This window comes from Quercus lobata, unplaced genomic scaffold (genome assembly GCF_001633185.2).
Source record: "Quercus lobata isolate SW786 unplaced genomic scaffold, ValleyOak3.0 Primary Assembly Scq3eQI_73, whole genome shotgun sequence".
Classification (NCBI taxonomy): Eukaryota; Viridiplantae; Streptophyta; class Magnoliopsida; order Fagales; family Fagaceae; genus Quercus; species Quercus lobata.
The window spans coordinates 1013682-1041218 of NW_022154703.1; the positions used below are offsets into that span (position 1 = coordinate 1013682).

The window sequence follows — 27537 nt, forward strand, 5'->3', positions numbered from 1 at the left end:
TTATTGGAGGTGAGTTGTAACCTTAGGTTACAACATTGCTTAATAAAATAAATATTATTACATATTTTGAAAATCTAATCGTTGAATTGCATATTCTTTACACTTTTAATATATATGTCAAATTTTGTGTCAATTGGGTATTATTTACCATATGATCTATAAGTATATATTTTATGCATAATTTTAAAATATAAAAACTTGCAATTTAAATAATTTATTGATAACATAGTTATTGATCTTTAATTTTCTTAAAGTTTTGCGTGCATGGAGGATATAAGAATAAGATGTAATCTAAAGATGGATTTGTCAAAATTCACCTCCAATAAAAAAATATTGAGTAAGGTTCCAGCCTAGGCCTACAACTAATTTTGTAGCTAAACTTTATCCTAAAGAAAAATACAAAAAGTTAATTTAAGAAAATGGTACGTGAAATAGTGAATTTTGGCTAAATAAAGTTGACTAAATAAAATAAAAAAAAATTTTGTAGAAACACAATATAATGATACATCATTTTTGTAATATGATAATTTTGTTATATTTATTTTGATTCATAAAGAATCGATACTTTAGTAGTTGCAAATATATTATGACGACAATAAATTGTCTTAATCTTTTCACAAGAGAAATTTTATATTCACAATATTTTCGTAACAAATTATAAGTAGTATGTTGTTACGGTTGTTATTAGAGGACAAAAAAGTAATTTTATTGGTAAGTTTAAATTAGAACCAATAACAATTTACCTCTTATGATTTGTTACAAAAGTGTTGTGAAAAATGTTATGGATGTCACACTTTTTTTTTTTTTTTCACAATATCTTTATTTTTAGTTGTGATTAGTTCCAATATGATATTTTATTATTTTATTTTGGCCTATAAAGAATTAACACCTTAACAATTGTAAAAATATTGTAACAATTTATTGTGTTAATATTTTATTTTTTAGAGTAACTCATATGTTTATAAAAGAATAAAATATAAAAAGTGTGTTCAATAGGCTATTTTACCACCAAAAAAAAAAAAAAAAAAAAAAAAAAAAAAGATAGAAGAGGAGAAGAAGCAAGTGAAAGCGGGAAGAGTGCTAATTGAATAAACCAAATTCACTGTTTTTTTTGGCATTGACACTTTCTATATATAGAGTTTATGAAAAATCTTCCAAATCAATTAATTTTACGTCCACAATGAATTGACCCTAACGAGCAAGTCCTCTTTGAAATTCTTTGACGGATCACTAATTTGAACAGAAGAATGAGAAAACAATAGGCAAATGATTATAAAGTTAATGAAATCTTCCAAATCAATTAATTTCTTTCTCAAAAAAAAAAAAAAAATCAATTAATTTAGCCAATCAAATTCCTACGGCACCACCTTAATATAAATCTGTGGTTAAACTACCTTAATATAAATCCACTTGCTTAGATTTATAATAAAAATATAAAAGTAAAGCAAAAAACGGAAAAGAATATTCATTAAAAATTTATCAACTTGCCCCTCTTATTAAAACATTTAATGAAATTTGGCAATATTTGAATACCATGGGCTTGCATAGGATAACCATAGACTTTCACTACTTCGAATTTAGCTGCATCTAGCAAGTTGTACCACTTGCCGCTAGAAGTACATACAGTCAAATCAAACCCATATATTCATCGTTACTTTACAATAAAATGTACTCCATTATTATTGGTTTACTTTACTACTTGACATTAACTTATCATTAAATAAAGTTGACTCTGAACTTATCATTCTATATTAAATCTTCCCATTAATGCAAAAATACAGAGTGACAATAATAATGAGCACTTCAAGATTATCACTTTTCTTCTTCTATGCCATTCTCATAATCCTTGTTAATCCCACCATTAATGCGCAGAGAGATCCCTACGTGCTTCATGAGTGTTCAACTACTGGTAACGTTACTAGTAACAGTACCCTTAGAGAAAACCTTAATACCCTCATTTCCACTCTTTCATCCAACACCCAAATCGATTATGGGTTCTACAATTTCACTGCTGGAGAGGGCACCAACAAAGTTTACGCCACTGGGCTTTGTAGAGCTGATCTTTCACCAACTGATTGCCGCAGTTGTGTCAACATGTCAGCTCACGAGCTCTTACAGTTGTGTCCAACACAGAAAGAGGGTGTCATGTGGTACATGAATTGTACAGCTCGATACTCAAACAACTCGATATTTGGTGTTATGGAAACTAAACCTACTCGAGCTCTTACAAGCGGTAATGTCTCGAACTTGACTGAGTTCAACGCGGTGTTAGAACCCTTATTTTATGACCTGAGAGTTAGAGCTTCGGCTGGAGGTATTTTTCGCAAGATTGCAGTTGGAACTGCGTACTATAAAAGTGACAACTATACGATCTATGGGCTTATGCAGTGTAGTCCTGATTTGTTAGAAATGGATTGTAGCAATTGCTTAGTTGTTGCTCAAAACTATATTCAAGGTTGCTGTAGTGGAAACAGTGGACTGAGAATTCTTGCACCAAGCTGTAATTTAAGAATAGAGACCGACCAATTCTATGACAGCACTCTTGTTCAATCTCCACCGTCATTATCTCCTCCTTCTCCTCTTCCTCCTCCGCCTCAAGGTACGTTTCCCAAAAGGACATCTTCTGAATTGTTCTTCTATATAAGTATAATAACTTATACATTAGATAATTATTAGAAAAAAATACAGGACCACATACTTAAAAAAAAAAAAAAAAAAATTATTAGAAGTGTGTGAGACGTTAATTATGTAAACATTTATTTCTTAAATTTTTTTTTTTAAAAAAAATGTATCTATATGTTAAATGACTTAAAAAAAATCAGCATTGTATAGTTGTGTTGGTTTTTTTTTTTTTTTTTTTTTTTTTTTTTTTCACTTATGTAATTTCTTTCTCTAAATAAACACTTAATTCATGGAATAAGCTAATCCAATATTATGGAAGACAATAGCAAGGACCCATTAAGTTGATGTAGATTCACAAATTTTTATTTGTAATAATTGGTACTCGATAAAATTTGCTCATGAAAAGTGTTATTTGCTCATCTTTTGTGTCACCTCTCATTTTGTACTATTGATTTTAAATTAAATTTTATATATGTTACAATTGAAGATAATTAATTTAAACAATATGGCTAAGAGAAATTCTTAGAAAGTTTCCATAAGAAAAAAATACTTAGAAATTAAGGGCTTGTTTGGTAGAGGAGTTTGAGTAATATTGTTTGTAGTTTTTTGAAATACGTGTATATAAAAATGTGTATGAAAATGTGTGTAATGTTGTTTAAAAACTGAAAATGACTTGTTTAACAACTCTACCAAATGGGGCCTAAGTGGCTAGAATTTAAAAAAAAAAAAAAAAAAATGCTTTTGTTTATTAGTGGGGAGATAAGAAAAATCCTGTATTGTTTTACTCCTAAAGTGGGTATATATAATTTTGTATGTTCAAGTAATTTAATCAAAGTTTGAAAGTTGTTCTGCCTGTACGAAAACACATGCTTTAGTTTATAGCGAAGGAAATTAGCTACTATACAAGCGACAGTGTAGATTTATTAGAATATAGGACTACTTGCATGGACAAGTACTGGGAGTGTGAGAACGATTAATCATAATTTATCATATAACTCCAGTTTTTGATTCATGATTTTCTCCACTTTAGGCTACGTTTGATTGTGGTGAAAATAAAGAGGATAGAAATTTTGGGTGGAAAAGTTGGTGAAAAAGTAATGCTTTCCATTATTTGATGGAGGAAACACACTCAAAACAAGAGGGAAAATGATGGAGCCAAAGTGTTTTTCACCAGGGCCACCAAATTGGGGGAGAAAATTTGATTAGAATTGAATAGTTAAGCCAAAATGACTTAATAGTCCTTTTACATCACCTTTTTATTTTTATTTTCTACCCATCAACTATCATTTTGGTCCTATCCCAATCTTCTTCTTTATTTAATGTAAATTTATACAAACTTTAATTTTTTATTGCTCTCATTTTCTTCTCCACCAAACAAAGCAAATTTATATTTATTTTCCACCATCCGACTTTTTTAATCTCCCAACCAAACATACAATAGCACAAATCATAAGTTGTAAATTTAGACATATGATTAGTTGTGTTTCTAGAATTATTTTATTTATCCTCGTACCTTTCTATCCTCAAAATATTTTTCATATCCCACTTTCTCAAACTCTGCACCAAAGGAAGCCTATAAGCTTTTTGCTATCTACGTGCATGTGTTTACCTTTAAATTTAATAGCCACCAAAGTATAATTAATGGCGTTAATTTCTACGGTAGCTTTAGCATTTTTTGTTGTGAATACATGCTTCTGCTTATGGGTTCTATGGGTTGTCAATTTTTAACCAGTTGGTTATCTCAAACTGAGATTCATGATCATTATTCTTGACTGAAATTTCAAACAAAAAAAATATATATCAGAAATAACGACAGATCATTGGTGTGACTATATGTCTATAAGTAGTATAAATTTGGTGGATAGGTTTTGTTTATGAGTCTCTTGCACTGCAGTGTCCTTAATATGGATATAAAATCTTTTGGTTAATTGTGATAGGAATGCCTGCTCATATGCAGCCAAAATGATCAACTTCCATGACCTGAAGGATAATAAAAAAATAAAAAGCCCACCCAATTTGTCTTAGTGGGTTGTTATGTGGGGAATGGTGATAAGTTGTGCAGCATGGCAACTTGTCCAAGAGGGATATCTTTCCACACTTCACAATATTTATTATATTTCTAGGTCACCAATGTTTATTATATTCTTAATCAAGCATATACTTTATTTCACAATTAAATTAATTGATGTCTAAAAGTGTCAGTAATAAATCAATGTGAAAGTAATATTGTTCGAGCTACAAGACTTTTAATTGTGTTTCATCATAAGTTGATAACTCAACATGGTGTAAAAATGAATGTATATCGATTGTTAATTTCTAATTAATTATTCATGCGTTCAACTTTTGTTTTCAATTTTAAACTTTTTTTTCCAGCTAATAATGTTAATTTCAAATTCAAGCTTGGAATGTTTTATTGAGTACAGATATCTGATTTTTACAGGAAAGGAGAGTAACTTATCTAAAACTATCATCGCCATAGTTGTGGTGGTGGTCATTCTCGTTGTAATAATCATCTGCATCTGGATCTCTTTAAGGGTGAGGAAGCAAAGAAAGAAAGCTAAAAGTAAGTTGAAAATTGGTTTGTTGTTCCTATTTTTAAATATATAATTTCTTTAAAATATAAGAATAAATTCAGACAATAAGCGTGTGTGTTTTTATATATACATATGTGATGCTCTATTTATAGGCAATACTAGTGACAATTGACTTTCAAGGCATAAATGTTTCCTATAAATTTATAGGTAAAACGGAACATGAAATAATGTGGGGTATTTTTCAATGAGTTCTAGTTCAGTTGATTAATAACATTCAAACTAGCATTCAATACCAATTCTGATTGCTATCTATATCTCCTCCTATTTTGTAGCTTTGTGATCGTGATTTAGAGATAGGCTTGATCTTCGTATCCTGAGGTGATTTAGTAATACAGATGACACCTTTTGCTTTTGTGAGAGAGATAAAATATGAGGTGGTGTGTTCATGATACTTGTGTGGCTTATTATAATAGAAAAACAAACAGGGGTACCTACAAAACAGAATTAAGCTACCATCGTTTTAACATTAAATCAAATTTTCTAGAAAGATAAGCTATTGAAAGAGCTAGTGTTCCTCTGGTAATGACGTATCTGTGCATTAGTAGTTCTCTACCATTACTTCAGTAATTAGTGTTTGCGAGTCTATTAATGACGTATGCACATAATTTAAATTGCATTAATCTTTTTTAAAAAGAAAAAAAAAAAAAAGAAAAGAAAAGAAAAGAACTACTTATCTAACCCTGATGTATTGACTGGTTCCACATGTGAAGCAGTGGATGAAATTAGCAGTACTGAATCCTTGCATTTCGATTTTCCAACAATTAGAGTTGCTACAGATAACTTTTCTGATGCAAATAAACTTGGTCAAGGTGGATTTGGTGTTGTTTATAAGGTAATTTGACAATTTCATATGCTCAAGTATATCAATTATTTGCCATAACAAGTTAAATTCACAATTTCTTATTATTATTAAGGGTTGCGTATTGAATATTTTAATGTGTCAATAGGGTAGGCTCTCCAATGGACAAGAAATAGCCGTCAAAAGGCTATCCCCAGGTTCTGGACAAGGTGATTTAGAATTTAAGAATGAGATATTGTTAGTTGCTAAGCTTCAACATCGGAATTTAGTTAAGCTAAGAGGTTTCTGCTTGGAAGGATGTGAAAGGCTATTGATTTATGAGTTTGTGCCAAATGGAAGCCTCGATCAAGTTATATTTGGTATGGTTGCAATTCTACCATAAATTCTAGATTTATTCGTATTATTTTATAGGTTGCATGTATTCTCAAATACAATTAGATATGTCATTTTTCAATAGACTCATAGTTTAAATGAATAATCTAGATCCCACAAAACGTGCATATTTGGATTGGCAAACGCGTTACAAAATCATAGAAGGCATTGCTCGAGGTCTTCTTTATCTTCATGAAGATTCTCGACTTCGCATCATTCATCGTGATCTCAAAACTAGTAACATTCTGCTAGATGATGAGATGAATCCCAAAATTGCAGATTTCGGCATGGCAAGATTGGTTATAGTAGATCAAACCCATATCAATACAAATAGAATCGTCGGGACGTAGTAAGTATCCTAGCAAGTAAAATTTATAATTACTGTAATATTACATGTTTGTATTGTCAATTGCAAGAATTATGTTGTATTGTAAAAACAAGTCCCAACAAATATTGAACCATCTCCAATAAATTAGAGAAAATTCGTAGTATTCAAAAATGAGTGTTAAGACTTCAGAGCTCTGTTGTCATTTAAATTAGACTAATGTTACTAATTTCCATATGCAGTGAGTATATAAAGTTATGCTATTAATTTCCTCATGCAGTGGATATATGGCTCCAGAGTATGCATATCATGGACACTTTTCAGTAAAGTCTGATGTCTTTAGTTTTGGCGTGTTAGTTCTTGAAATGATATGCGGACAAAAAAACGGTTACTTCCGTAACGAAGAAAATGGGGAGGATCTTCTTACTTATGTAAGTGCAATATCTTTGTATACATTTTCCTTTTACCTTAGATTGGGCTCTACTTCCACAATGATACTGACAAAATAAAAGTTATATGCTGAATTTTTGTGTGTGGCATTTAAATCATTTTGCAGGCATGGACAAATTGGAGGAACATGACAGCTTCAAACATTATAGACCCCACATTAGGGGTTGGTTCAACCACCGAAATAATCCGGTGCATTCACATTGGATTATTATGTGTTCAAGAAAATGCTGCTGATAGACTAACCATGGCTTCAGTCGTTCTAATGCTTAATAGCAACTCTATCACCTTATCAGTTCCTTCACGACCTGCATTTTTTTTACACAGCAACGCTGAACCAGACTCGCAGTCAGATCAATCTATTCTACTAGCCTCAACAAATGATGCTTCAATTACTGCATTACATCCTCGCTAAGGTTTGATCAAAGTAACTAGAGTTCTTTACATCAGTTTTGAGAAAAGATTATTTATTGAAGTAACCACGTTGAATAATTTTGAGGCCTATACTACCAGCCTTTCTTTTGGTGGTCTGAGCTGCTACTATGTGATGTTATGCAGCAACACATTATGATGAATATATTCAATTGTGTTCAAGATTTACATACTCCAAATATTCTAAGAGTAATATATACTATAGACACAAACTATTTTACAACATTTTTACAAAATGTTGATGTAGCCAACCCCTTATTGGTTTTCATTTATGCCTACCATTAATATCACTTTTTCATTTACCAATAATCACTCACCGAATCAATAGTTTGTAAATTTTTTTGTAAATTACTTTGTATATCTAACATTATTCATATTCTAAAAACAGTAATAATCTATATATATATAATAATAGGTGAAGCTGAGAGAAACTCAAATTAGAATTCCAAATTAGAGTTTCAATTTTGCGCCATGTGTCCTAAATTATTTATTCTTAAATAGTTTTATTTCTTAATTTTATTTTAAGGGTGTACATGGATCAAGAAATAATTGAAAACAAACTGAAAATAATGATAGGGGACAAGGATGAAGTTTGGATACCTTGTTTACAACATGGCATGGTCATGAAACTAATCTTAATATCGGGCATCATAGAGCATTACACCTCATATCTAGAAACTAAAATGACTTGCGAGTTGTTTACATCACGTGATAACATGTCCAAGAATTAGTCTTTATATTTGAACTAAACTTTTGTCATGGAAATAATCAAGTTTCATGAAAGGTCTATACTCAAATTCTTTAAAAATAAAAAATTCTTTTTTAATTATGGGCCTTTTATCAAACACTAGAGTGCAGAAGGAATGAATCTAAGTTGTGACATTAATTGGCCATGAATTCCTAAATACCCAAAAAAAAAAAAAAAAAATCATTGAAGATATGTATATAAATTCTCTGTATCACTTTTTGTATTCCACTTTATGTTTCATCAATTACAACTTGTCATGTATTTAATGTTTTTCCATTTCAAGTTTTGGCTATTCTATAAGGAAAATTAAACAAATATATATATATATATATATATATATATATATATATATCAAGTTGTAATTGATAGAATATAAAGTGGAACACAAAAAGTAAAAAGTATAAAACTCGCTCATTTGCTCCATATATTTCCAGTCCCGTGGAGCCCATTTAGAAATTTAGTAATATTCCTGGTTTTTGTTTCCTATGGTGGAAAAATCTGGCTCGCTGTTAGGTAAGTAGTAATCTTCCATCAACAACATTTAAGTATAAACGTTTGAGCCACAAAAGTAGTAATTAGGGGCGAGCAAATTGTTAACAGAGCCAACCTAACCGATCGGCACCGACGACATCATCCCGACACCAACGCTGACCGATTGAGCCGAGGTCGGCATTTGGAGGGTGAATCCCTTTCCAACGCCGGTGCGGTGTAGTCACCGGATCAAATGATACCACTCCCGATCTACATCGAATCGAACCGATACCAAACCCAGTATTTGTTTTTCTCCCCCCCAGTTTGGATACTGCGTCGTTTCATAGGTTCTAATTATAATTTGTTTTTTATTAAAACGACATCATATGGGTGTTATTATTAAAAAAAAAAAAAAAAAAAAAAAAAAAAAAAAAAAGGAGGTGCTTTTTGCTTTAGGTTTTCAGGTTCTCGGCCCTATAAATTAATTCTTTTGTCTGCTCTATCCTTTAACTCTCTCTCTCGCTCTCGCCTCTCGCCTGACGCTGACATAGTGGCGCTCACTTGAGCTCTTGCTGTCGCTCACTAATCACGGCAAACCAATAGTAAACCTCTGCGTGAAAGCATGAATGATACTTAATGATTCTTAAGCATGGAAAATCTCATGTACTTCGTAGTTTTATGGGGTTGTAAAATACAGTACAATGGGTTTTAGGCTTGTTAGAGAAGTGAAGTTTATGATTTTGATTTATTGGTGAGAGCTTGTGTTTGTGTCTATATTTGTCTTTATGTTTGCGAGTGATTGAGAGTGTTTTGTATTTGGTGAGGTTTCTAATTCTCTAAGTGTCGTGTGTATCATAGGCATAAAATAAATGACATATCGTAATTTAATATGTGTTAAGGCTATAACTTATAACTAACTTAGTTTAATATGTATTAAGTAACTTACTTTAGTCCCACTTACTATAATATGTCTTAACTAACTTACTTTAATATGTGTCATAGTCTACTTACTCTAATATGTCTTAACTAACTTACTTTAATATGTGTCACAATCTTAACTAACTTACTGTACTACAAACCTTTTGTTTTTTTTCTTCAGCATTTTAATTTTTGAGGGAGATAGAGATTGAGAGAGTTCTCGCTTTCAATCCTTCACCAAGAGGTAATCACTAATCACTCACTATATTTAACATTTAAATTTTAAATTTTTAGTACTTAGTAACAACTGCTTTAAGTTTATATATATATATATATATATAAATATATATATATATAATTAGCTTTTATTTTATATTTATTCAATATAAATATAAAATAAAAGCTAATTCTCTAGTTTTGAATTGTTGTTAATATTAGTGACATGAATTGTTGAGTAATGACTAATGATTGTTAGTCTGTTATTGTTGCCTTGTTGTAACTAAACTGATTAGTTATTACTATTATTGGATCTGGTTGTGACATTCATTACTATTATTGTATTTGCTGGAAAAGTTATAATTTGATATTGCTATGGAAACTTCGTTTTTTTTTCTTTTGTTGGAAATTTTTTTATTAGATGTATGTCGATGCTCCATCTAGATTTGGTGCACCTGGGGACCCTAACCCACCTCCTCCTAGTCCTGGTAGTTCTAACCCTAACCCATTTGAACCTGCAACACCAATTGGACTTGGTGCATCACTGCTTCCACTATCACCTATCTAAGGTGGTAAGGACCCGTCTATAGTATGGCAACACTTTATTAAGTTGGCTGGTTCTAATTCTAATAGTCCTAGGTCTAAATGCAAGTATTGTAAAAATCAATATAAATGTCATGGTAAGAAAAATGCTACTTCTGGCATGTTGCAACACATGAAGGTGTGTAAGAAGTGGCCTTTTCCCCATGATGATAAGCAAAAAACTTTGTCTTTTCAAGCCAAGAGAGAAGAGGAAAGTGGTTCAAATTTGTTAGTGGTTGCAAACTATTGTGAAGAGAGGATAAGGTTGGTGTCGGCAAGGATGATCGTCATTAATTAATTGCCTTTTAAATTTGTAGAGCGTCAAGGCTTTCAAGAATTCATGGAAATAGTTAAGCCTAGGTTTCTTTCTCCCCATCGCACAACAAAAGCCCAACAAAAGCCCTTCATACAAGCCCTTGCAATGGTAGTGCGATGAGGAATAGGAAACCTAGGCTCAACTATTTCCATGAATTCTTGAAAGCCTTGAAGCTCCACAAATTTAAAAGGCAATTCATCAATGACAATCATCCTTGCCAACGCTGATCGTATCCTCTCTTCACTATAGTTTGCAACCACTAACACATTTGAACCACTTTCCTCTTCTCTCTTGGCTTGGAAAGACAGTTTTTTGCTTATCATGACGGGGATAATGCCACTTCTTACACACCTTCATGTGTTGCAACATGCTCAAAGTACCATTTTTCTTACCATGACATTTATATTGATTTTTACAATACTTGCATTCAGACCTAGGACTATTAGGATCAGAACCAGCCAACTTTATGAAGTATTGCCATACTATAGACGGGTCCTTACCACCTTGTTTAGGTGATAGTCGGGGAACCAAGTCCAATTGGTGCTGCAAGTTCAGGTGGGTGAGGGTTAGCACTACCAGGACTAGGAGGAGGTGGATTAGGGTCCCCAGGTGCACCAAATCCAGGTGGAGCATCGACATACATCTAATAAAAAAATTTCCAACCAACAAAAAAACAAAGTTTCCACAACAATATCAAATTATAACTTTTCCAGCAAATACAATAATAGCAATGAATGTCACAACCAGATCCAATAATAGCAATAACTAATCAGTTTAGTTACAACAAAGGCAACAATAACAGAATAACAATCATTAGTCATTACTCAACAATTCATGTCACTAATATTAACAACAATTCAGAACAAGAGAAATAGCTTTTATTTTATATTTATATTGAATAAATATGAAATAAAAGCTAATTTTATATATATAAACTTAAAGCAGTTGTTTCTAAGTACTAAAAATTTAAAATTTAAATGTTGAATATAGTGAGTGATTAGTGATTACCTCTCGGTGAAAGATTGAAAGCGAGAACTCTCTTAATCTCTGTCTCCCTCAAAAATTAAAATGCTGAAGAAAAAAAAAAGGTTAGTAGTACAGTAAGTTAGTTAAGACAATGACACATATTAAAGTAAGTCAGTTAAGACATAGAGTAAGTTAGTAGACTGTGACACATATTAAAGTAAGTTAGTTAAGACATATTAAAGTAAGTGGGACTAAAGTAAGTTACTTAATGCATATTAAACTAAGTTAGTTATAAGTTATAACCCTAAGACATATTAAATTATGATATGTCATTTATTTTATGCCTATGATACATACGACACTCAGAGAGTTAGAAACCTCACTAAATACAAAACACTCTCAATCACTCGCAAACATAAAGACAAATACAGACACAAACACAAGCTCTCACCAATAAATCAAAATCATAAACTTCACTTCTCTCACAAGCCTAAAACCCATTGTACCGTATTTTACAACCCCAAAAAACTACAAAGTACATGATATTTTCCATGCTTAAGAATCATTAAGAATCATTCATTTCCGTGTTGTAAATCATTTTATCTTGGGAGGCAGACGTCCGTAAGTCTCAAAGTATCACAGTAATTGTGTGAGGGGTGAAATCTGCTTTAAGGAGATTGTGTCAAACACAAGACTTAATCTGAATCATTCATCCTTCGTGCATTTGGTCTATGAGTTTTTTATTATTTGCAGATTTCTTCTTATATATATACAGTATCTATTTATTGTGTTTGTCTATCACATTTATTTGCATTTTTACTTATGTTAGGTTCTAAAGTTTAGGACTTTATGTATTTAGAACTCTAATGTGTATTGTTGGCAAACCATGATCAAAACAATATGTTTAGAAGTGTTTAAAGCTAGCTCAAAGTTGTGTGTCAATGTAAAGTTGAAATCGAGTTAACGCAGGAAGCATTGTGCCTTTTGGCCTAGCTCGATCGATCGAAACTTAAGCTCGACTGATCGAAGCTCGGGCAGAATGCTTTTCTGCAGATTCGTCCAACTCAGCTCTATTTGTTTTAAAACGTTTCTAGGGTTTCTTATTTGTCCTAAGTATAAAAGGCAAACTCTAGCCACGTTTTAGTGTTGCTCATATTTGCGGTTTGTGTAAATCTCTTGTGAGATCTAGAGGAGCTTTCCTTTAAACAAGCTTAGGGTTTTCAAGGAGAAGATTTATCTACACCTTGATGATCAATTCAGTTGCTGCCATTAAAGCTTAAAGAATACACAAGCGGGTGTGCTTGTAGCTGGTGGGAATCCAAGAAAGAAGGAGTCCGTGGATTCGGAGCTTGCACGTGGTCGTGTCAGTAAGTTCTACTGGTTGGTAGCAATAAGAAGTCGAGCGTGGGGGCTTGTAAGTCTTATTGTATGAACTTCGATTCTTTCAAGAGAGTGGATTCAAGTTTACCTTGAGGATAACTAGGTTAAATCCTCCCCAGGTTTTTTACCGGTTTGGTTTTCCTGGGTTATCATATCGTTGTGTTATTTATTTTCCGCTGCTATACATTGATATGATATATTTGTGTTAACCTAGATCTGTTAATTTGACTAAGTAATCACTTGGCTAATTATCTAGGTTAATTTGTTTGTGGTTTTAAGGGGTCCAAAAACTGACAAGTGGTATCAGAGCGGATTGCTCTTTTGTTTTAGATCTTTTGATCTAAGAGCTGATCCTTGACCCCTGTTGTCATGGATAATTTGAAGTGTCTTTCTAATCATATTTCTGCTCATGCTTCTGTTGATTTTATTGATGCCTGTGAAACTCTTCGTAAAGAATTATTGAAATCTATGAAAATTGCTAAGAAATTCAAGGATGAGTTAAAATTGGCTAATCTTGAAAAAGAGGAATTGATTGTTAGATTAAATGAATTTAATAAAAAGAATGAATTTTTGAGAAATCAAAATTCCTCTCAAGATGAGAAGATGAAAATCTTGGAACAAGAGTTAGTTGAATCTAAAGTTAAAATTGAAAATTTGACTAGTACCAAGCCTGCTGTTGATAACAGAAGTGTTTCTGTTTCTCTTAAGCCTAAAACTGAGAAAGTTTATATCCCTCCTTTTAAGAGGAATAATAAAGAAAAGACTTATTTTGCTAGGTTAGACAAAGGTAAAAGTTCTGATGTAGATGCTGAAGTTTCTAAACCTATGTCTAAACCTACTATTAGAGAGCACAATAAATCTGTTTTTACGCCTACTTGTCACCTTTGTGGTGTTGTTGGTCATATTAGACCAAATTGCTCTTTGTTGAGGCAAAAACCAAAATCTGAGACTAGATTTGTTGTTAGGAATACTGATGTTCCTAAATTTGTTCCTGTTTGTCACTTTTGTGGTGTCCATGGTCACATTCGTCCTAATTGTCATAAATTGAAATTTAAGCATTCAGTGTTTCAATCTAGGATATGTGATGATATTTCTCCTACCATGAGTCCATATAAATTGTTTCATATTTTTTTGAAAAATTTGGGCTTGTTGGCTTGTTAAAGGAATTTGCAGGATTTCAATCTTTCTCAGAAGATTGGTGTAATCCCTCAAATATACTCTGCTTCACACGAATTTTCACCTACAAAGCCGAAGACTTGTGCTAAATGGGTGAGAAAAGATTCTCCAAGGTGAGTGTTGCTAACTTGTCCCTGATTTAATTCTTTCAATTAATTGAGGACATGTTTTGTTTTTGGTTTTGGTCGTTTTTTTTGGTTATTTTTTATTTAAAAAAAAAATCCAAAAACATTGAAAAAATTTTCAAAAAGACAAAAATATTTTATTTTGTGTCTATTTTTATTTTTCTTGAGGATTACATGAATTATGATATCTCTCTCTTGATTTAGAATATGCTTGACATTGTGGAGAAACTTGAATAGTATGTGTTATATAAGTGCTAAGCTATTTCTGATTTTGTGTGAGTATGTACTAATTTGTACATATACTCAAGAGTTAATTAAGAAATTGATAATTCTTATTTGTGTACCCTCTATAGCTTAGTTAAACACTGTCATGCATTGCATTTGCATTGTTCATTTAGCATAATGTGTACTTTTTGTTTTTGGTCGTAAATTTTTTAAAATCAAAAAGATTTTTGTGTTTTTCACATCTTGGATTTATAATCAAGGATTGACTATATTATCTTTACATAACATGTTTATGTACCTTACTTAACTTGAATGAGCTTCTTTTATTGCACTTTACTAGTTTGAGCTTTGTAGTGCATGTTGTGTGGGAGATGTTTATAGTTTTTGATCACTTTGTCTTGATCTTGTAGTCACATGTCTTTGACTGTCGGACTTGAACCTTTTGAGAAAGGCATACATAACCATCTCACTACTGTTCACTAGCCAATCATGAACACCTTAGTGCATATCGTAAGATTTCGTGCTCGAGAAAATGTGGCACATGCACAAAAAGAACATAAGGTGTAGCCTTGGTTTAAATGTTAAAATTGGTGTGTACATTATTGGACTTAATGTTAAATCAATCAAATAAAATTGGTGTGTATATTATGAGGCAAAATCAAGAAATTTACATGATTGCAAGCTTATGATCTAGGAGATGTGGGAGTTATATGATGTAACTCTTTAAGTGATAGTCTCTTTTAAATTCAATGTGATGAATTTTGTAGACTTTGTGATTGATTGCTATTCACATATCACCTCACATGTATCTCAAGCTTTTGCTAGTTGCACACACTACACAAGTTACTCTTTGCTAAACTTGGTACATTATATTGTGTGTGATTTTGTTGTAGCCATCCAAGATTAAAGTTCCTTGATTTTGATGCAAAATGTCTTTAATGTTTGAGTTTTGGAGACAAATTGGTTGAAAAACTTGTTTTTGGAAGATCTGGATTGAATTCAAGTGTTTTTGAAAAACGTTTTATCTCATACTCATGCATTTTATTCATAATACAATGTTCTTTGAGGAGTGAAAAATTTTCAGTTTTTAAGTATTTGACCAATCTATTTTTTTCATGCATCATTTATGTTTAGGATTCATATGCATTGCATTGATTTTTTGTATCCATCTTGCAGTTTTGCAGTCATATCTCTCATTGTTTTCACACATAACATGCATACACTTTGCTAAATTGGGTACTCAATTTGATTTAAAAATTGATTGATTAATTTTTGAGTTATGTACTTTCTAGTGCTATTTTTATGTGTGAATTGTAGAAAATTATTTTCTTAAGAGTTATGATGGATAATCAATGTGCAAATATTTTCTCTACTCATGCAACTCTTTATGGGTCACATAATGCCATGTTTGCATTTTATTGAAAGAGAGAATATTTTTCTTCATGTGTATCTTCAACTTTGTTTTTTTTTTAAAAACTTGGTTTGTGTCTTTTTATTTATCCCCACCCCTTTTATTTTTCCCTAAAACTGTTTTTCCCAAAACTTGTATTGTTTTTCCTATTTTTATAAGGGGAGAAATTTTTTTTTTTTAAACCTTTGTGGTTCTTAGGGGGAGTTGTTGCTCTTCATAGAGGGAGTTGTCTCTATTTTCTCTTACTCTGTTGCGTATGTTTTCTGTCTACCTTCTGATTAGGTAGACTTTGTCAATACGTGACAAAAAGGGGGAGACATAGATGACCTGTTTGTTTTGTTTAGAGGGAAAATATAAAAAACTTTTTGTTGTATCTAACTTAGGGGGAGAGTTAGTTTTTTTTTTTTTTTTTTAATATTCTATTTCATATTATTATTTATATGTCTTTCTATCCACACATGTGGTGATGTGTTTATTAAGTGTTTCAGGAAAAACAAGTACATTCTGATCAAGACCTTCTACCTCTTATTGGCAACTTCTAGGTTAGGAGTCTTAGATTGGGATTTGTGATGTAATTGGGGGCATTTTATTGTATTGGGTTGTTCTTGTATTTGAGCATTTCATTTTGTATGAAAGTTTTGTCTCGAATTGCCAAAGGGGGAGTTTGTTAGGTTCTAAATGTTTAGAACAATTGGCAAATCGTGAACACAAACTTGTCTAGATATAAATCTTAGAGTCTATAGGTTTTATTAGACAATGCTCAAGATGATTCAAGTCAAGATTCAAGAACATACAAGCTGCAGGAAGAAGATTTCATAATCTGTCTAGTTCGATCGATCGAAAGACAGGCTCGACGGATCGAAAGTCGTATCTGCAGAATTTTAATTAAGCCCAAACAGCAGTTCAAGTCCATTTAGGATTAGGGTTTCTAATCTACTTCTCCCAGTATATAAAGAAAACCCTAAGCACATTTTTATGTGACTTTTCAGAGAGAAAATATTGTGCCTCTTTTGTATTTAGGGTTTTGTTCCTAAAAAGCTCTCTTATATCTACTACCGGTGCTATTCCTTGAAGAATTTTAAGATCCGGTATTATAGAAGTTGCTGCCTTCTCTTGTAATAAAAGGTGTTGATGATCTAAACCTTCAAGGGTGGTCTTAGAGTCACAAACAGGAGAGTTTGTGTTGCTAAACCTTTGAGTGGGATCTCAAAGTCACAAACGGGGGTGTTTGTGTTTTACAAAGGCCAAAGAAAGAAGGAGTCCATGGATTCGGAGCTTACACGTGGTCGTGTCAGTAAGTTCTACTGGTTGGTAGCAATAAGAAGTCGAGCGTGGGGGCTTGTAAGTCTTATTGTATGAACTTCGATTCTTTCTAGTGGATTTGCTTTTTACCTTGAGGATAGTTAGGTTAAATCCTCCTCAGGTTTTTTACCGGTTTGGTTTTCCTGGGTTATCATATCGTTGTGTTATTTATTTTCCACTGCTATACATTGATATGATATATTTGTGTTAACCTAGATCTGTTAATTTGACTAAGTAATCACTTGGCTAATTATCTAGGTTAATTTGTTTGTGGTTTTAAGGGGTCTAAAAACTGACAACTTATATTTAGATCTGTATATTGTTCCTTTTGCTTTATCACAAAAGTAAATTGTTGAACTATATCCAATATCCTACATCTATTCAACATTAGATTTTGTCAAAATCATTTTGCTAGACTTGAAAAAGTGACAACCCACAAGCCAAAACTATGCCCTCTAACTTCTCTATAAAAGCCAACGATAAGCTTCTAGCTTGGCCTATATTCCGCCATTGCACGTGAACGCATGGCAATGGCTTTCTCAAGATTACTTTTCTTCCTCATTGCCATTCTGATGCTCATTTTTCAAGGCACTGCGCAGGAATTCAATTGTGCGAACAAGGGTAACTTCACCAGCAACAGTGCCTATGAGACAAACGTCAACACCCTCGTCTCCTCCCTCTACTCCAACACCGAAATTGATTATGGATTCTACAATTCCTCTTATGGCCAAAATTCTGACATAGTATATGGGATTGGACTTTGTAGAGGAGATCTTAAGCCAGATGTTTGCCGTAGTTGCCTGAAGAACTCTTCTGATCTTCACAAACAGAATTGTCCTAATCAAAATATAGGCAATAGGATGGTCCGATAAATGTAAGTTATCGTGGACACTAATCCAGAGATACATTACTTAAATGTGAAAAACGTACCGGCCAATTAAGTGGTTAAGTTCAATAAAGTTCTGTCGACCTTGTTGGATAACCTAACAAAAGAAGCTGAAGCTGGCGATTGTCTTCTTAAGTATGCAGCACAAAACGCAACCGAGCTAAACTTTATTACATTATATGCACTTGTACAGTGCACGCCTGATTTGTCTCTTGATGACTGCGGTAATTGCTTACGTGGCGGTTTTAAGCAAATTCCATCATGCTGTGACAGCAAAAATAAGTGCGAGACTAATTAGAGAACCAGCTGTGATATCAGGTTTCAGGACTACCCCTTCTTAGAATATACAGCTCCACTGCCTCCACCATCAATCAATCCCACTACTTCAAAAGGTACCTATGACATTTCGCTACTTATAAGTAATATAGCAAATTAATTGGTAATAATTAAGATGTTCTTGTGAGTTTATCCAAAAAAAAAAAAAGTCTTCTTTTTTTAAGAGAGTTTCAACCTATGACATCTGCTCCTGATGATAACTCTTTACTATCAGACTAAGACACCAATTAGTTTTTAGTGTAGATGGTGATTGAATCTCAGATCTCTTATTCAACCATTAGAGACTTTACCAGTTGAGCTAACTGGAACTCAAAAAAAAAAAAAAAAAAAAAATCCTTGTATATGACATAACATTTTTGGAAAATATTATAAACATTTTAAGTTATTAATTTCCAGCTTTTGCAGACAGTTAACTTTCTTATTTAAAGTATAATTTCATTTTTTTTTTAATTTAAAAATGTGGCTTTATGAAGCTGGTTATAATCACCAAAGTAAAAAAAACTCAAAAAATAATATATATATATATATATATAATATAACATATAAAAATAAAAGTATATATATATATATATATATATAACATATAAAAATAAAAGTAAAAGGTTTGTGCCAACAATCAGTCTCTTTAAGATTTGTAATGCTAGTTTGGGATCTTACCCCCGCAATGTTCTAATGAGAACAAATTTATGGTTTTTGCAGAGAATGGGGGAAGCACATCATGGACTGTTATCATTATAGTTGTACCAACTGTTGCGTTTGCGGTACTAATTGTCTCAATCTACATCTTTTTAAGAGTGAGGAGCCGGCCAAGGCAGAAAGCAGAAAGTAACTAAAAATCTGGTTTTGAAATCTTTTGTCCAAAACGTTAGCTAGATGTTATTTTGGCCTAGGGAGTACTTGATTCGAATTGGGTGGGTTATGGCGAAAAATTCCAAACCACCACTAACCTAGCAAACTACAAAAATGGCTAGCCGGTTGAAAATTTGGACAATTTCAACTTGTCGGATTGGGCGGGTTAGGTGTGCTAGTTTTAGTTATGTAGTGTATGCTAAACATCAAAATTTATTTTATTATTTATCAATAAATTTAAAAACTATTTACTATAAATCCAATAAACCATAGAAGGACTTGCATCAAAACTATAATAAACCATTAAAGAAAGTCATAAGAAGTGTCCACTTTCTCATAGATCATATTACACAAGTTTTATGATATGGATATTACACAAGTTTTATGATATGGATATTTTTTAACTTATTTAAGCATATTTATGTCAGAATGTATATATGCTTTTGAATATGTAGGAAAATTATTACATTTTTCATAGTAACATACGTAAATAATGGATTTAATATAAAAAAAAAAAAAAAAAAAAAAAAAAAAAAAAACCTTTAAATTTGATATGAGAAATAAACTAACAAGAGATGAATATATATATATATATATATATATAGACGGGTTGGGTTGCGTCTTGGTTGTTTAAAAAACACTCAACATAACACCCAACCCAACCCATCACTTAAATAGTTGATTCCCCTCAGCTCTTGAAAATAAATATCATCTCTATACGGGGCGATGCGTAGCAAAGAGGGATTGGAGGTTTGGGTGGATTGAGGGGGTTGTTGCACAACGCAAGCCTAGCTAACTTTGATGTGTAACATATTAATAAATATATATAAATAGCAAGTAAAAAAAACCAAAATTTAATTTTTCACATAATATATAATGTAAATATAAACTGAATTTATTTTTTTAAGGCATGGACAATACAATGATATTAACAATAATAATCAATGTATATTCATAAACAGAATATCTTAGAAAAATAATCCAAATATAATAAATTTAAACAGACAATTTACATACTTAAGAGAAAATTAAGAAAATAAACCAATTTAAAAGCTTTCAACATTTGACAATATACCTATATGTAATCGGGAAATACCATATGTGCTTTGACTTATTTTAAGAATTTTTATAATACCTGGGGCACATTTGGTATACTGTAGCGATAATTACATATAAATAGAAATAGGTATTACAAGGAATATAAGATATAGAAATGTAATACTTATTACTATATATATATATATATATATATATTTGGTGACAATACAATAATAGAACCCTAAAGAAAATGGATTAAAAGCATTTTAAATCAAAATTATGATATATTTTAGGAAATATCTTACTCATATAATTATATTTTCTAAAAAATAATATTTTTTAAAATTTGAAAGAAATGTTAGTTATTTTTTATGTTTTTTTTGTTTTTATAATTGTTATGTGCATATGGAAAGTTTGTTTATTGGGAAATATATTAATTTTAGAAATTAATACACTTATTAAAGAATAGCTATTATGACCATTTTAGAGATAAATAGTTATTCCTTATTTTAAAATATAGCTATTTATTAGAAATGACTATTTCCTCTAATAAAAATATAACTATTGAATAGTTAAATCATAAGAATAACTATTACATTACAATGCCTATTATAGTCTACCAAACGTATCCTTAATCTTAAATTTTCTTTTCTACCGTAAGTCTTCACATTTACATTCCAGTTATTACAAATTTGTGCATGAAGCCAAAAAAACACAGATCTAGAGGGGAGCCCCTAGAAGAGGAGTCCAAATCTTCTATACCACTCTCTCTGCTCCACTCTATGCTCCACAAATAAAAATTTGACACATGTCTACTTATTTAATTAGATGCTAATTTTTTGCCTTTTTTTATTCCAAACTTTCAGTTTCCTAAAAAATTAGAACAAAAAACCAACACTTGTTCAACGGCCACCATCACCGGTCCACCACCAACTTCGCCGGCTCCACTAAAAAGAGATCACCAACATTGTCATTGGCCATCCACTACTGTCGCCAGGTCCACACCTCAGCCGGCTAGCCAGTTACCCAAAAAAAAAACACCAACACATCTTCACCGATCACCACAAACAAACAATCCATCAAAAATTTACCAGATACTCAACCCCAAATTGGTACAAGTCAGTGCGTAACCTTTTGTTCGTACTTTGATTACCACAATTAATCAATCAGCACACAGAAACTGAAAACTTTCAAGAATAGAAAGCCACGAAGCACTATGCCACACAACAGAATAAACACAACAAAACCATGTGTTGGTGTGGACCTGGCGGCTGAGATGTGGACCAAAGGTAGCCACTACGGTGGACCTAAGTTAGCCACTAAGGTAAATGCTCTAAGCAGCATACAAAACATGGCAGCCACTAAGGTAAGCTTGAAGCTTTTGATTGACAAAAAGAGACACCAAGTGCTCTTCGCTGAAGCAGGCAAGGAATTGATTGATTTTCTTATTACTATTCTCACTCTGCTGGTTGGACCGGTGATGTTGGCCGTTGAACATGTGTTGGTTTTTTGTTTTAAATTTTTTTTAGGAAACTGAAAATTTGGAATATAAAAAGGCAAAAAATTAGCATTTAATTAAATAGGTAGACATGTATCAAATTTTTATTTGTGGAGCATAGAGTGGAGTTGGGAGAGTGGTACAGAAGATTTGGACTCCTAGAAGAGAGCTGTGGAATTGTAGAAGGAATTTTCAACAAGAAATGAAAGGATAAAAAAAATAAAAAATTAATAAATAAAATTGACAATTTAACGTCCACCCATGTCTTGTACCACTTTTTTTTTTTTTTTTTTTAAAAAGAAAAAAAGAAGAAGAAGAAGAAGAAGAAGAAGAAGAATTTAAATGAAACTCCCACTATAAATGGGCAAAGTATAAATTTTATTAAAAAAATTGAAATAGAAATTGAATTACAAAATGGTATTTTTATTTAATTTCAAATGTGAGTTGAACCCTAAATAATTCTATATCATAAGTTATTTAGCTCTCATCTAGTAACGTAGAATCAAAATTCTCTTTTAAGAGGTTATTTCCATTAAACCTAGAGTGAAAAAGCTTGTTTGTATCATTAGTACTGTATGCGTACTTATTTTAAATAGTGGGACTTTTCTTCTTTAAGTAGAGAACTCGATTTATTAGTGTAGGTATCAACTTGTTCCTCATGTAAAGATATTGACGATGAAGTTTGAAGCGTAGAATCTCTGCAATTCGACTTTGGCACTATTAGAGATGCGACAGATAACTTTTCTGAAACAAATAAGCTCGGACAAGGTGGATTTTGGGCTGTTTACAAGGTAATTCTATAGTATGGTTTTCAGATCATGACCGTTCAAAGAATTGGAGAAGGGAGAAGTTTATGATTTTAAACATACAAATAAATGTATTAAATGTGTAAAAATATGAAAATTTACCCTTAAAAAAATATTAAACAATTAAAACAACTTTCAAATGTATTTTCGTTATTTTTATAAAGTGAATAGAAAATAATAAATATAAACTTTAAAAAATTATATTTATTCATCTTTCAAATAAAAAATGCATTTTAATTTAAAATAAAATCATTTTTAACATAAATTTTACAATTTTCATATTCATATTTATTGATGTGAAAGAAAAATTCTTGAACCAAATATATATATATATATATATATTTAATACTATTAAGTAAATAGTGATAAAATTAAATCGAAAACTATTATTCTTGTAAAATTAAAATAAAAAATATATAAATTTTAAGAAGGACACAAGGAATCCAACCAGCTCAGTGGTTAGTGTGTTGAATAAAGGTCCAAAACTCCCAATAGGTCGTTGGTTCTATACCTGGAGCATGCGTTTTTCCCAATTTATTTCAGGACCCGTTTTCACTTGCTAAAGAAACAGATAACCAGGTCGAACTATTTGGTCCGGTCCGAATTTGACAACCATGTTCTATAGTATAATTTTATGAAGAACTAAATCAGTTTTTGTCAAAATCTTCAAATTCTCTCATGATTACACGAATTTTATTCCTATACATCATCAAGGTATGTTCTATAATGGACAAGTTATCATTGTTAAAAGGTTGCCAATAGAATCTGGACAAGGAGATTTAGAATTTAAGAATGAGGTTCTATTAGTTGCTAAACTTCAGCACTGTAATTTAGTCAAACTCTAAGGCTCTGTTTGAGAGGAGGGAATGGAATAGAATAAAAGGAATATTTTTAGAATATTCTTCCCTCCTCTTGTTTGGGAGTTTTAACGGAGAGAATGGAATGTCCATTCCCTTGTTTGGAAGTTTAAGTAGGAGGGAATGGAATGGTTAGGAGGGAATGCTCATTCCTCCCTTTTCCCTCAAAACTTCAAATTTTTGTTCCCCTCAAAATTGGGAGGAATGGGAGGGAATGAATTTAGGTTTAATGAAATTTTTATTAAAATCCCTAAAATACCCCTTTAATATCAGCCTTTTTTTTTTTCTCATTCAGCCGTAAAAAAAAATAAAGCTATAATTCTTGCACAATATTGTCCGTCCTCTACAAAGTGAAGCTGCTGCCGCTAGTCTTTCTTTTTTTCTTTTTTTTTTGTCTGCTGCAATTTTCAGTTATTGCTCAAACCAAGTATGTCTATCTTTTTCTTTTTCTTTTCGGTTGTTTGCTAGTCTTTTTTATTTATTTATTTTTTATGAACTGTTTGCTAGTGATTCATGAGAGTGATATAGTGTTTTTGTACATCTAAAAACCAAAACAAACTACATTACGTACAACTAAAAACCTTGAAAGTGAAAAGAAACGAAAAAACCTTGAAAGTGAAAAGAAACGAAAACTGCTGTTACCTGTACAGCTAAAAAAAAATTGTATTTAGAAATTTGAAAGTGAGAACTGCTGGAAAACTGTTGTAGAACTGCTGTGAATTTGAAACTGAGAACCGCTGGAGAACTCAAATTTTCTTTTTACTCTGTTTCCTCTTTGATTCTTCTGTTATTTACGAAGCAAGTGGTGTGTTACACTTGCAATTTTGAGTCAACCATCCAATTAGTTAATATCTCCAAGGCTTCACCACGTGTATGGTTAAGAGGAAATGTCTACAAAAGCTAGCGTACAAGTTTAGACAAAAGACAGGTGTGTGGTTAAGAAAAAAACAAGAGTAAAAAAAAAAAATTTAATGAGAAGAAACTAGAAAGTAATGCACTGTTGCGGAAAATCATACACTGAGTTAGCTTAGAAATTTATTTTTTTACTATTAATGCTAAACATGAAAATGATTCAGCCTAGGACCGAGTAACATGACTCTGCCCAAATTCAAATCAAGGCATTTCATTGAATATATTCTTAGCCAAAAATAATTCAAACAAATTTATTGCCCACTACTTATTCATGAAATCACAACAGAATTCTTGCAATGCAAATAACAAAACCAATATCAGACCAAGATAGTTCCCTTTTCTATCCGTCAACGTCAATTCCTTTATCAACGTCAATTCCTTTTCTGTCTAAACAAAATATATACATAATATATTTTATGCATTTGTTTACAACTTATTAAGATGTTAAAGCTAGTGTACAAGGACAGGTGTGTGGTTAAGAAAAAAACAAGAGTAAAAAAAATTTAAAAAGAGAAGAAAGTAAAATGAAAAGTATTTTAATTAAAATAATAGTAGTTTAGAACTTTAATAAGTTGGAGTAGATTATTTTTAATATAAATTTTTTTATAAAATGATTTCATTCCATTCCTTCCAATGTCACTCCCAAATGGTGTTACTTACTTTCCATTCCATTCCTTTGTTTTATAACATCCAAACAAGATTTTTAAATCACATTCCATTATATTCCATTCCATTCCTTTCCCTACTAAATCCATTCCATTCCATTCCTTTAATGATCATTCCATTCCATTCCTTTATAAACTCCCAAACAGAGTCTTAGGGTTTTGAATGGAAAGGGAAGAAAGGCTTTTGATATATGAGTTTCTACCAAATAAAAGTCTTGATCACTTCCTTTTTGGTATGTCTGCACTTCTATTTATCAAGTTGTGCTCATAAATTTTCTTTTGGGCTACATGTCCTATAAAAAAAATACCTGCACATTTTTAATTAATTAAATCATATAATTAATTTTTTACATAGATCCTATCAAGCGTGTACATTTGGATTGGCAAAAGCGTTACAAAATCATAGAAGGTACTACTTGGGGGCTTCTTTACCTTCATGAAGATTCGCGGCTTCGAATTATCCATCGTGATCTTAAAATTAGCAACATACTTTTAGACGAAGAGATGAATCCTAAGATTTTAGATTTTGGCATGGCAAAATTATTTTTACTGGATCAAACTCAAGCATATACAAGTGGAATTGTGGGGACCTAGTAAATATCTTGAGAGTAGAGAACTAATTTTTATTTTGTTTCTTGGAAAGTTTTCAGTGAAATCCGATGTCTTTAGTTTTGGTGTGTTAATATTGAAAATTGTGAGTGGACAGAGGAACGCTTGTTTTCGAAGTGGAGAGAATGTGGAGGACCTTCTAAGCTCTGTAAGTATGATCAATTTTAGAACATTTCCCTTTTTTGTTTGTATAACACTAGTACATACGCATGAAATTGGCAAGATAAAAATAAGAGATTTAGTGCATTTCCCCCTCTTAAATATTGCGTAGTTGTAATATTTCCTTAATTTAATGGGAAAGCCAACCTTTTCAAGTAATTAATAGAAGTTTAAATTTTTCATTAACATTTGACAGGCTTCCTAATAACAGGGTTTACAATAGTTTAGGGGGGACATTATAAGTTTATAACTACACTGTAGTTAAGTGTAAAAAGTACAATTTGCTCATAGAAATATTTTCTTTGATATTATGTCCGGCCATTACTTATATCTTGTAGGCATGGAAAAATTGGAGGGAGGGAACTGCTTCACATATTATAGATCCCACATTGAGACATAGCTCTATTACTGAAATAATGAGCCACGTTGGTTTACTATGTGTTCAAGAAAGTGTAACTAATAGGCCAACCATGGCTATGATTGTTCTTATGCTTAATAGCTACTCTATCACTCTTCCAATACCATCCCAATCTGCATTCTTTATGCACAACAACACTGAATGAGACATCTCACCAAGGTTGTCAAAATCAAGATCCTACATAGGATCGTGGATCGTAGGATCAGAGGATCAGATCGTGGATCGTAAGATCCTACCTGTTTTCAAATTTTAAGCAAAAAACCTATTGATAGTGACTTTGTATGTTATATAATCACTTAAAATATGAATTCATCCATTAAAAAAAATTGCATCATAAAATGTAATTTGCACGCACTACATCATTCTTATGTCATTCTAACGAAACAAAATATATTTAACTTTTAACATAATATATTTAAAAAGTTCAGTACATGTTTAATTAGCAACTAAGTACCAAAATATTATCTACACATGGAAAATGTTTTCCAAATTCTAAGTTCCAAATCCAAAATAAGTTAGGCTAGTTAGTATATAAAAACTAGCTAACTACAAATTTACAATGTGTAATCCAAAAAAAAATTCTCAATTTAAGGTAAACTAGCTAATTACAAATATGAAATCCAAAAGAGAAATCCTATTCTAAGGTTCTTCTAATCTAATCACTGTCATTGTCATATCTTATTTCATTATCTATATCCTTCTTAGTATCAACATCCATGGCGTAATCATCGAAATCCCTAAGGTTTTTTTGAGATTTTTTGTTGACATAGGGGTCAATTTGGGACTTCAATTCATTATTGGGCTTCTGATAACCCTTTAGGCTTGTGGATTTAGGTGGATTATCTTACCCAAATGAATCCCACTTAAATAAAAAAATAAAAAAATCAAGCCAAATGGTAGGATTGGTAGGATCCCATACAATCCTACATGATCCTACATAAGATTCTACCATTTTTGTGATCCTGCAACAATTTTAAACTTTTTGGTGAGGTGGGATCGTAAAATCGTGTGATTTTATGATCCAGATCGCGATTTTGACAACCATGCATCTCACGGTCAAATCATTCCAGTGACAGC

The 27537-nt window shown here is 31.7% G+C and overlaps 1 protein-coding gene and 1 pseudogene across 1 annotated transcript; both read left to right on the forward strand.

The window, feature by feature from the left end:
• The first annotated feature begins 1772 nt into the window (after positions 1 to 1772).
• LOC115972796 (putative receptor-like protein kinase At4g00960) lies at positions 1773 to 7803 on the forward strand. Its single transcript, XM_031093047.1, has 7 exons — positions 1773 to 2599; positions 5063 to 5185; positions 5930 to 6048; positions 6164 to 6374; positions 6499 to 6736; positions 6993 to 7143; positions 7269 to 7803. Exons 1-7 carry the CDS (start codon positions 1795 to 1797, stop codon positions 7572 to 7574), a joined length of 1953 nt encoding a protein of 650 aa, XP_030948907.1. The 5' UTR covers positions 1773 to 1794; the 3' UTR covers positions 7575 to 7803.
• Positions 7804 to 17951: 10148 nt separating this feature from the next.
• LOC115972769 lies at positions 17952 to 26605 on the forward strand (annotated as a pseudogene).
• Positions 26606 to 27537: the final 932 nt, after the last annotated feature.